Here is a 12,179-nt window from a genome sequence, read left to right on the forward strand (position 1 = left end):
GTAGTGTTCCCTTAAATTTGATTGTCAACTCTTTCGGGCTGGGACAGTGTTTTCCCATGTCTTTGTACAGCATCAAGCACAACTGGGCCTCAAACATGATTTGTGCTAGCATGCAAAAGCTCCACACACAAATAAATATAAAAGATAATTAACTTTGGTGCTTAAGAAGCTAGTGACTAGAAATGTCATTATTGCTTGTAAAATATTTTTCATCCTTTGATTACAGGCACTATAGAAGTTGTAATTGTCATTTTGTAAACTTCTAACATTCTAAGGACAATTATAATAAAGCCAATTACGTTTGAAAGTTTTGAAGAAACTTGTTTAAAACTAAAAAAGCAATAAGGCACAGAGACTAACAAACTGAAGTAGAGTGCATAGAGTAACATGTAATTTTCATTCCCTTTAAACTTATTTTTATTTTTAATCACCTTTCTTCAAACATGTCAACTTCTTTCACAGCTCTTGTGAGACTGTTTGTGATAAAACTTACTTAGTAGACTGAAATTTACCTCTTCAGAGAATTCATGTACATCAGTTAATCCTGACCTAGTGAGGTAAGCTAGTTTTATTTTATAAAGGAGGAAACTGAGGCAGAGAGGTTAAGCAATTTTCCTAAGGCCACAGAGGGACTCCAAGATGTGATAACTCAAAAGTTCCTGCCTCCCAGTCTTGTACGTATAGCCTCAAACTTCATAGATGAAAAAAGTTGGTCAGAAAAATGGGCCAAACAATCATCCCTGTGACCCACCATCTTAAAAATTAATTGTAATTGCTCAAAAATAACTTTGAGCAGTCCATATGGCCCCATATATACAAATTAGCCATGCACTATGCTCCAATTAACTAACTTTGAGTTGTTGTCCAAATCCTGAGAGATGTCATCCACCAGTTCACTCTCTGAAGACTCATGGGCCATGGATTTGTACAGTTTACATGCCACAAGTGCTTTGGCCATGGTCTCCTCCCCTCGCTGCCAAAGAAAGAGTGCCATCTTCTGCCGTTTCATCAGCACTGCCCATACCATGAGTTCATGAAATGGGTACTGAAAGCGGCTGACTTCTGGGTCATCCACATCGATATCTATCTCTTCCTCCTTTTTCTTTTTTTTCTTCTTTTTCCCTTTGGTTGGAGGCTCATCATCCTAAAGGAAAGCAAAACAAAATGCTTGCCACTGAATTCTGAAAGCTATTGTGAGACCTACTCCATGCACAAAGAACATGTGGAGATGACTACTGGCATTTCCAAAAGAAAATGTGAACTTCCCATTAATAAGCAGCCTACATTCATTGAATTACATCATGTTTTGTAGTGTGGTTTCTGAGTTGTTTCTATAAAGAATGTCAACAACAAAATAATGAAATAATACCTTATCAACAGATCATGCATGGGGTTAGCACTCCTGCGTTAACATTTTGGTCACAGAACCATTACTTTCATGCTTCATTATGAGTCACTAGTGTTCTATACATACAGTAGAACCCTATTATAATAAAGTCATCACTTTACACAGACCAGCTATAGTATAAGCGGAGTTGTACTGCATGTGTTATTGCTGGTTGCTTTGCAGTAAACTGAAACAACTTAGGACTTTTCTTCTATTGAATTGTCAATGGAGCTTCACTATAAGTAGGTTACACTGTAGTCTCTGATTTGATATGGTCTATCTCTATTCTTGCAGAATAATGCTTCATATCAGGCATCAAAGCAATTTTTAAACCAACATGCAGATGAAGAGAAGGGAAAACAGGCAAAGGGAAAAGGCAGGTAAACAGAATCCTTAGGAACAGAGTTAAGATACTAAAGGGAATGTTCACCTTTGAATAAGGAATCTCCTCGTATGTATGCAGTACAAACTGAAGGTATAACTATCCCATTTCCTAAAAGGATAAGGAGGATAGGCCATTACTACAGGAACCAACATGGAAGTAACTGAAGGGAGATACAGACAATGGAGCAGGATCCTAAAGAGAGAAAAGCCACGATTGGGAAAATTAGGGTTTAAACAATGTAGGAAGAATACTGCATATATAGATAGAGCTATTGATAATTTGTAGGGCTTGATTCCACTATCAGAGATGGAGTGCGAGTAGTGGTGATAAACACTTTATAACATCAATCCTTGTGCATGCAAAGTGCACTAGATTCTTTTAAGGAAGTATGCATCAGCATGAGCTATATATGAGAGTTCAGAATTAAGTTTTAGAACCTGAGATTCCAAGCAGAAGTCTTCACTTATTCCTTAAATACATCTCACTTCTTCCTACTTTCCAACAATTTCAGGAAGGGAGAAGTGGTCCTTATAGAAATTGCAGTGGTCATTATTCACATGCATTTAGAAAAAATGTTATCTGTCTTTCAAGAAAAAGGCTGTGCATACACATGCAAGTGTAATTTCAAATCAGAAGATGAGAATTGCATTTTTTTGCAGAAAAGAACAAGCGATGATTGCAAAATGCCAAATAATTTATAGTTAGCAGTAAAGAAAATAAAAAAAAAAATGGAAATGAAGAAAGTTAATATTCCCTCTTCTTTCTGCATGAGCACAAAAGCTTTCTTACTTCTTTGGAATTCTTTTTAAAAGTTAGTTTTATTTTTCACCATTTCTTTTCTTTTAGATAGACAGAACTGCACCCACTGCAAGATGGAGAAAACAGAGTTAAACTTTAAAATACTTCAATTTCTTCTGTGTAAAGCATTTGCCACTGAAGGAAAGCATAAAAACATCCAAAAGTGTTCTTGGAAAATACCGAGTAACCTGCATATGAATAAGGCCACATATCTCAGAGCTCAACTCCTCTGTATATAAATGAGACCACATCTCTTCAGCTCTTGTTTCCTCCCATCTGTAACCTGAGCACTTTGCCCTAAAGCTGTTAGAAAATATGAAGTAGATCTGAGAGGAAAATTAAGTTTCCTTTACACTTCCTTCATACAGGGAAAAGCTGCTTATCCGCTTTGGAAAACATAGGCCTTTGTGCGTATATATTTTACAATTGACTTTAGCTTCGACATAAAACTCTATTCACTAGGGTTGCCAATTTTGGTTGGATGTATTCCTGGAGATTTAATCACATGACATAATCGTTAATAAAAGATTAATCTTTAATTCCTGGAGACTTCAGGGAAATCCTGGAGGGTTGGCAACCCTACTATTCACTCAGTGATAATACAAGCTTACGTATATGCTGCATATACAGAAGTCCCTAATCTTTTCATGTACCAAGTATCTAACTGGTATGTTCTAAGGTATCAATTAGAAATGGTTAGCTCTGCCTTCAGATCAGATACTGAGCTCTCCCAAAGTTTGTTGGAATCTGAACCAGGGTTCTAGTTTGGGCCCATGGGAGAGACAGGCCCCAGGTACAACATTTGGATCCAAATCTAAACTTCCCTGAAGTTCTGGGGTGGTTGGGACAGGGCTCAGACCTGGGATTCTGGTTCAGGTCCATCTCATCTCTGGGCTGTTTACTACAGAGCAATGCTGATATGCTCTGAAATAATCAGCTACGTTTTACAATGGAAGAAAATAACTAACATAACACTTAGTTAACTTGATTGAAAAAGCAATTTCCCTCTCTGACCTATCTAAGGCTATGTCTACGCTAAATCCACATGTAAGGATATAAGTACAGATGCAGTGGGTCCAGATAGCGCATTTATAAACAGCAGTGTAGATGTGAGACATGGCTTAGGTGAGAAGAGCAAAGTGCCCTGCATGTCTTAACCCCCAGGGTACATACCCTGCATGGCTCTCTACATGCCCAAACAGTGCCTCCCACATGTATGCTGTTATCTTTAGCACCATAGCATCTCACTGCCTCTCCCCTGCGAGAGCCTTTCCTTCCCACTGCCGGCCTTTCACTGCACTGCGAAGCTACACACCGCAGTGACAAGTGTGGACGCAGTCTGCCTTTCACTGTGGCGGGTAGCTACACATGTAGTGCCTGTACTTTACATGCTGCTATAGGTGTAGACATAGCCTAAATCTTCCATGCATAAACTGCATTTTAAATATAAAGAGGATTTGACCATAAATTATTCAGCTGCTGTATTCTCTCTCATCACTATGTTCTCTGTGTTCATATCTAAAATTGTTTTAGCTACAGTATTTTCCAACACTGAGTGTGTTATTACATAATACTGCTAAAAACTGCTTGAGGATTATGTGAGCAAAGCTCTATGCAGAACTCAAGACCTTAAATATAAAGCAGGTTGCTGGTGTTTCAAAAGTAATCTGTAAAATAGAAGATCCCAGTCAGATACAATTTATATTAAATCAGTGTAAAACTGAGAAAGCTCAGAATGATGCAGAAAGGTGTTTTTCCTAGTTATATGAAAAAAACCAAAACCCAACTTACCTCCATTCCTAAAAGTTTAAGAGCTTTTGGCTGCATATTTAAAAGAAAAAAGAAAAAAAAATCTAGTTAGATGGAGGGGAAAATGCAAAGATGTAAGAGTGCCAAAGAAAGTAATTTTTTCATTTGCATAAATAAGAACATTATTTGTCTAATAGCTGTAACTCTATTTTGGAAGGGAAAAAAAAGTTTCTTATCCTGCCTCCGCCCCCCCCCCCAATCATCCTTTGACTCTGATACCAAAAAAAGACCACTTTCGAATTAAAAAGAAACGAAACCAAACCCATTTAATCAGAGGCATTTATGAGAAATGAGAAACAAGCCCTTGGTGAAACCTGTTTTCCTATTTTTTGCGCCTTAGAAATTAGAATCTTTATTCTATTACATTTTCTTAAAATGACTCCTCTTTATATTCCATTAGCTTCATGATCAATGCTATATTCTGGCAAGAGAACAGTTTATTTTGGGTAATAAGCCCTTATTCTTGGAAGCAATCTTTTACAGGATATTTGCAAAGTGCTTCCTCTTCTGAGGCAGCTCCTTTGTCTTACCTGGATTGGGCCCATGGATTATTACAATTACTTGCTCACTGAGCTTTAGTTTATCCCTGTGTTTTTTATATAACTATTTCATGCAGTTACAATAACTTTAGAAGGTCATGCTCACAAATTAAAGCTAGGAATGGCTAAACATACATAACACACAGTTAGAAATACTTGGATTGTTAACTACCAAGAAGTGTGGAAAGCACACACTTGCACAACATATTTAGCACATATTGGGACCCTGAGTCTTTACTCTTCAGCTCAGATATTTTGCATTTTCCTCATATTAATTCCACAGGCTGTTAAATGATGATCAAGTGGACACACAGTAGTTCACACAAGATTCAACCAGTGGAGAATTAGTTATTTTGATTATTAGCACTACAACATTAACTCATTCTTACCCTCTTTGGTCCAAATAAATTATTGTAAAGGGTCCGAAAACTTTTTCGAGTATAGTTGCAGCGATAAGCTCCACCCATGAGGTATTCAAGTACAAGACCAATATCTATCAGGCTGATATGATAATCGGGTGGAAGATTTCCCTACAAAATACAAAGTGTATTTTTAGGATATAAAACAACAATAAAGCATATACAGAGACTTGCCCTGGCTATATACAATATGACACATTTATACTCATACTTGGTAGACATTAATATTTTATTCATTATTAATATATCCATCCAGGGAAAATTTTTTACTTGAGGCCAAATTCTCCTTTGGGGAGCTGTCTGTGTATTCAAGGGTAGAATTTCAGCAGTGGTTGTTGGTAACATATATATCAGTACAGAGTTATTTGCAGCAGTTAAATAATATGTAATGGAACTATAAATGTATTAGGGAAGGGAAGAAGACAAGAGCTTTATAGTTTTTAATATATTTCTGTTAAAATGGATACAATCTTATTATTTTTAATAAATAATTGCAGCTGAAGATTTATACACATTCTGTTGGCTATGTGCTCCATGGACATTTGATTTAATTTCATAGGTTTTCATTTTATAGATAACTTGCTTAATTTTAGTGTGGCTATCTCATGGCTGAAAGATTAAAGTAATGACCAGTCTTACTAGAGGTACGCGCTGCTGATAAATTCATTTGAAACCGTTTTTAATTCAAAAATAAAAATCAAGTGTTTATAATAGCCATGAGGCTTGGTTCTGCAGAACCTGACTGATGAAAGTACTCTTCACATGCACGAGTAGTTCCTCTGAAATCAATGGGACTGCTCGTGGGAGACAGGGCTTGCAGGATGGCCCCCAGTGGCTTTGAGTTCTTTGAACTGAATTAATAACATCACATTCCATGTCTGAATGGGATTTCGATCTGCATATTAATCTGAACAGCTTTGTCTATTTTAAGGTTTTATTAATGCAAGAATTAATTTTGCTTTTGAGATGGTTTAAAGCTGGCTTTTTGTATAATGGAGTGGGTGGTTTTTTTTCCTGTACCCCTTAATAAAAATCAAAACAAGCATTCTATTACTATAACATTTCCACTAATACACTGCTTGAATACTTATGATCTGTGCAATAATTTAGTGAGATATCATTATACTGCTCATACGCCAAATGTATACATATTATCACTAATAATTTTATAAACAATTTTAATAAATTTGATAAACTATAAATATACTATGCTACTAAGTATATTCAGTTATGGAGAACATTATAGTACTTGCAAACTCTATAGTATACTAGGTGCTCAGATTCCTTGGTGATGAGCATGGTATAAGAACCTGAATATAAACAGATAATTCCTATATTTAATTTACTCAACCTCAAAATGTGAGTCTCTGTGTTTTAAAATAAAAAGTGACAATTACAAATTAAAAAGGGGATTGCAAATTGTGTGATTCCTCAGAGAAATCAAAGAGAAAATTATCTGAATTGGACAGTATAATGTGTCCTTAAGATAAATATAATCATTCAATGGACTTTAGATAAGTCCCCAAACAAAGTCAATGGAAAGACTCCTATTGACTTCAGTAGACTTTGGATCAAGTCTATGATGAGAAATCGAACTACTAAATTACAATCCGTTTTAATTATTCTATTTATTTTAGGATAAGTCAGATTTGTTTATATTCCTTGCTTTTTAAAAAGAGAGCAATTATGTGTAGTATACTGATACAAGAGTTTCCTCCTGCTTGTGAAAGGGGTCAGAATACACTGTAGCTTTTACTGTATTGATAACTTTTTTCCCCACCTCATTATTATCTACAATTCCCAGCCCATCATGTACAGGGAAATTTGGGTTAATCTGCAGTCTAAACTTGGTAAACAGGCAGGTTGTATAACCTATATTGTCATATTGTTAAAGATTGGTTGGACAGTTACATTAAATCTCCCAGAGCTGTGACTGAGCACTGTGTTTCACTGTTCTAACTGTATCCTTTGTTGCACATCACAGCAAGGTTTAGTCTAGAACACCACTTAGCAATAAACTATGATGAAAGAGCTACATTCTAGGGAAACAAATCACCTCCATGTTAACCCAACCAAATCCCCGAACTTGTCGCTGAATGAGAGTGAGCCATGGAAATGCGATGACCAGGAGGAGAAAGATGGACAGACAGATAGGAAAAATACACAGAAGAGAGTTAGTACCATTGGAAAATGTGAATAATGAAAAATTAGATAAGAATTAAACCCTGAGGTGTATCATTATCAGGGCCGGCTCCAGGCACGAGCTTGGCAAGCAGGTACGTGGGGCGGCCACTACAGAAAGGGGTGGCAGGTCCAGCTATTCGGCGGCAATTCGGCGGACGGTCCCTCACTCCCACTCGGAGCGAAGGACCTTCCGCCGAATTGCCACCGCAGATCGCGATCGCAGCTTTATTTATTTATTTATTTATTTGGCTGCTTGGGGCGGCCAAAACCCTGGAGCCGGCCCTGATCATTATGGATTATACATTGACCCAATCCTGCAAAACTTTCATGAGGAACTCTCACTGAAATCAGTTGAGTTTTTCCTTGCAACAGGAATGCAGGATATACTCTGGGTAGCAAAATAACACATGCAAAACACATCAAATATAGTGAATTTAACATTATGCCTTACAATACATTTATATGCAGTAGATGGTAATGAATAACAGATTTATGATTTCTAACTCTGAAGAGTGGAAGTGACTTTCTCCCAGTGGAAGTGGTAGAAGTAACATTGCTTGGGAGTCTGAAAAACACACTAGTAAATACACAGAAAGGAACAATCCTGCATTGGCGGGTGGATGGACTGGATAATGGAGTAGATATTTTCTCTAACTTCTGTTTCTGCAATTTTGCAAGGAAATATTTTTCCATTGTAATGTTGTATGTAAGCTTCTTTTGATATGTAAAGAAATTAAGTATATTTAAATCTGGTCTGAGTATCTTACACTACTAGTGATTTAACTTCCCTTTCCTTAAAAACTATAATTTAATTTCAAAGTTTTATTTTCCATCTACATTATGTTCACTTCCCCCACTGATTTGTACAATTAAAATAATCATGAAAATAAATCCCAATATCTGGAAATAATATAAAAACTTACCTTTTTCACATCCCTGACAAGCAAATGCAGTGTATTTGGTGGACCCAATCTCTGAAAGAGAGACCATTCATATTTTGTTAGGCCTTTAGTTCTTCCCCTTGATTAAAAAAAAAAGTGTAGTTTCTGCAAAGCATTAGAAATTTGGATGTGAATTCCCAGAACGTTCATTTGTTCATTATCTGAACAGCACATGATTATGTACTGTTTTCTTCACGGATAAAAAGATGGGAGGCATAACTGGCCAAAAGTAACAAGTCACTAATAGAGATTACAGCCACCTTTGTGCTGCTATCAACCTAGGAACCCTGTGCAATGGTCCAGTCCTCAGATATACCTCCACAGGAGCCTTCAGGTTGCCTTAACTCGCACTGGCTGCCAACAGCTACAAGGTGCTGTAATCCCCGCTTGGGAATCGCAAGGTGCCTTGGCAGTGACCCTTTACCTTTGGCCACACCTCCCATACTAACAGCAGGGAGAGGTGATGGAGGAATAGTTTATGGCAGCTCTGTGCCTCTGCAGGATCTACTTCTGGGGGAATTCTGCACCAAAAATTAAATATTCTGCGCCCAATATTTTAAAATTCTGCATATTTTATTTGTGAAAATAACACAATATAATCATGCTAGTTTCAATTATTTTGTAATTTATTTCAAAGACCTGTCAGCAACTATGTCTATAACAATACAGACAACAAAAAATATTCAAGAAATGTTTTTTGACAAGTAGATTCCTTACTAGGAATGAATACAGAACTCTGAGTAATAATTCATTTAAACTACAATATGGAAATGTATTTCCTGCACCCCTAAGAAGCAGTGAAAAGGCTTGGGGAAGCCAGGGATAGTGGAGGAGCTGAGGGAGAGGGAAAAACTGCTGGGAAGGAGCCTGGGTGTGAACCTGGAGGGTTGTTGGGTATGGGTGGGAGAACAATGTAAAAGGTTTTTGGGAGAGGGAAGGGTTTGTTAGGGAGCCACCACCATGCAGACCCTGGATGACCCATAGTCTCTCTCATTTCGTCAGGCACATCTGCCCCTGTCCCCATGTATCCCCGCACCCCCCTCAGCCACTTTCCCCATCCCCATGTGTCCCTGTACCCCCACTTAGCCACCTCCTGTCCCCATGTGTCTCTGCACCCCCACTCCCATTCCGCCCCTGCCCAGTCTGTCACCCCCACTAGCCCTTCTGAACCCCAGTCTGTGACCCCCCAGCAGCCCCAGGTGCCCCATGCTGTCTGTGCCTCCATATCCCATGCCTCCTGATCTGCCCCCTGGGCAGGGTGCTGTGAGCAAGGCAACTTCTTTCTCTTTCCTATCCGGAGCTGGGGCTGCTCCTGCCCAGGAGCCACTGCTCTGTGTTCTGGTGCCACAGCGGCCCCTTGTGGACGAAAGGAGTAACTGCAGCACCTTTCCAGCAGAATGTATTTTTTGTGGAAAAAAATTCTGCACAGCACATGAATTCTGCACAGGAGTAAGGATCTACTGGGGTGTTCTGTCTGTGGGTTTGTGCAAAGGAGACTCTAGTCCCAAGCAGCCTATGTGTTATAAAAGAGGCAGCATGACCTAGTGGATAGTGCACTGGACTGGGATTCAGGAGAACTGGGTTTTATTCCCAGTTCTGCCACTGGCCCGCTGGGTGACCTTGGGCAGGTCACTTTGCCTCTGTGCCTTGGTTTCCCATTCTATAAGTGGGAATAATGATACTCAGCTCCAGGTGTAAAGTGCTTTGGGATTTATGGATGAGAGTTTCTATATAGCATTTTATTATTACAACAATAAAGGATAAAGAAATGAAAACTAACTGAGGATCAACAAGATTGTGTGTCACATCAGTGAGCGAGTTAAGAATATGTAGGTAAAAAGCCACAGCTATTGGCTGATACTATGGTTTTAATGGCAATACTAGTTATTAAAGAGTTCTTAATATGCATTTTAAAAATACTTCACTATATTTACATGATAAACCATAAGATTGTCTAGAAGCTGCTCTAGGCTTAATCAAGATACTCTGTGTATCTTAAAGTATTATGAAGCCATGAGTTATTACAGTGACTCCCTCTAGTGATATGCACCTTTCGTGGACTGACAGTGTGCCCTGGTTTTTTTCCCTTCAATTGTTGAAGTATAAAGTGAAACCACCAGTTGGACAGTTTCTGTGCCAATTATTGGGGTGGGAGGAAGGGAGAAAGGAAAAGGTGTCATGCTGAACTCAACAGTGAGAGACGCAGCAGTTTATATCAGAATCACAGCTCACTCACAGTATTATAAAGCTCTTCTAGTCGAGGAATAGTGAGGAAGCGTTGCATGTTCACGCCATTTTCAATCAAAAGTTTCACAAAATCGACTCGATCCAGTACCAGGGCATCCAGCATAGCCTGCTCCAGGGAATTCACCTGAAAGTTGAGAACAGAGAACACAATGCAAACCCTGGGCAAGTAAGTCAGAGATGCTGCTCCAGCAACTGCTAAACAGAAGTTTTTTGGTTGTTTAATAAAAGAATTCACATGTGAATTTCAAGCTATGTTCAGTCATCTACATGTCAAACGTCATTTTGAAAAATGAGAATGTCCCCGAGAGGTGTTCCATGTATAGTTTAGATGTTGTGGTTTTTGTTTTTGTTTTTTGTTTTGGATGTGTCCTTAATGTTGAAGTAATGAGAGCAGTAAATGAAACCTTTAGGAACATGATTGTAATGTTCAGTACTTTTTATTTGGTATCTTATAGCTAAACCAAGTGAAATGACACATTATACGAAGAGGTGGGTTTGCTTGCTGTGTGTGATGGGAGCAGGTTACATTTAAAAAGAATGAACTGCACAAACGTAAAGAGTGTTTTGTACCATAACAACCCACATAGGCAGCATCCATTCAACTGACAAGCTGTTGCCTCAAATAGAGAGAAGTGGCAATATGCACTGGCTCCGATCTTCTGAAAAAAAAAATCCCCAAGTTCTTGCTAGAAATATTGGTCAGAAAACATACAAGAGCTTCCCTTAATATGGCCAAACATGGGAACAACCTAATAGAATGTTCAACTTGAAAAAAAATTAAAATAAACCCATAGGAAATTCAAAACAAAAGAACTGTCTTCCTGTAAAATGTTAAGTCTTCCTCACTAATCACTGATGAGCTAGAAACATTCAAAGGAATACTTTTTTGTAAAGGAAAAACTATATATTTTTGCAGTCTTTCTGTTCCCAAATATGGTTTAATCACTTTGGTTCAAACCTTCCAAAACAATTCACTCCTGAACTGAAAACAAACCTGCCAAATTTCAGCCAGGAAGGAAAAAGACTGGAAAATGTAGAAGTATTAATAGCAACAGAAAATTACCACCTAAAATGGAAATGCTTGTGTGACCTTAGCTATAGGTAGATTGCATAGAAATATGTAATCTACCTAGCATTATGAAGACACTTATAAAATACATAAAAGTAGGGCTGTCAATTAATCGCAGTTAACTCATGCGATTAACTCCAAAAAATTAATCACGATTAATTGCACTGTTAAACAATAGAATACCAATTGAAGTTTATTAAATATTTTTGGATGTTTTTCTACGTTTTTCAAATATATTGATTTCAATTACAACACAGAATATGAAGTGTACAGTGCTCACTTTATATTATTTTTGATGACAAACATTTGCACCGTAAAAATGATAAACAAAAGAAATAGTATTTTTCAATTCACCTCATACAAGTACTGTAGTGCAATCTCTTTATAGTGAAAGTGTCACT

The 12,179-nt window shown here is 37.8% G+C and overlaps 1 protein-coding gene across 1 annotated transcript in view; it reads right to left on the reverse strand.

Annotated features, from left to right (window-relative positions):
* The window catches only part of TRPM1 (transient receptor potential cation channel subfamily M member 1), a 200,764-nt gene that overhangs the window by 35,435 nt on the left and 153,150 nt on the right, over nt 1-12,179 (reverse strand). Inside the window, exons 13-17 of the mRNA XM_065558328.1 lie at nt 10,699-10,833; nt 8,445-8,495; nt 5,308-5,448; nt 4,362-4,391; nt 852-1,144 (exon numbers count right to left, since the gene is read on the reverse strand). Of these exons, the coding sequence (XP_065414400.1) occupies nt 852-1,144; nt 4,362-4,391; nt 5,308-5,448; nt 8,445-8,495; nt 10,699-10,833 (650 nt within the window). The remainder of the gene's footprint in view (nt 1-851; nt 1,145-4,361; nt 4,392-5,307; nt 5,449-8,444; nt 8,496-10,698; nt 10,834-12,179) is intronic.

This window comes from Chrysemys picta, chromosome 10 (genome assembly GCF_011386835.1).
Source record: "Chrysemys picta bellii isolate R12L10 chromosome 10, ASM1138683v2, whole genome shotgun sequence".
Taxonomy (NCBI): domain Eukaryota; kingdom Metazoa; phylum Chordata; order Testudines; family Emydidae; genus Chrysemys; species Chrysemys picta.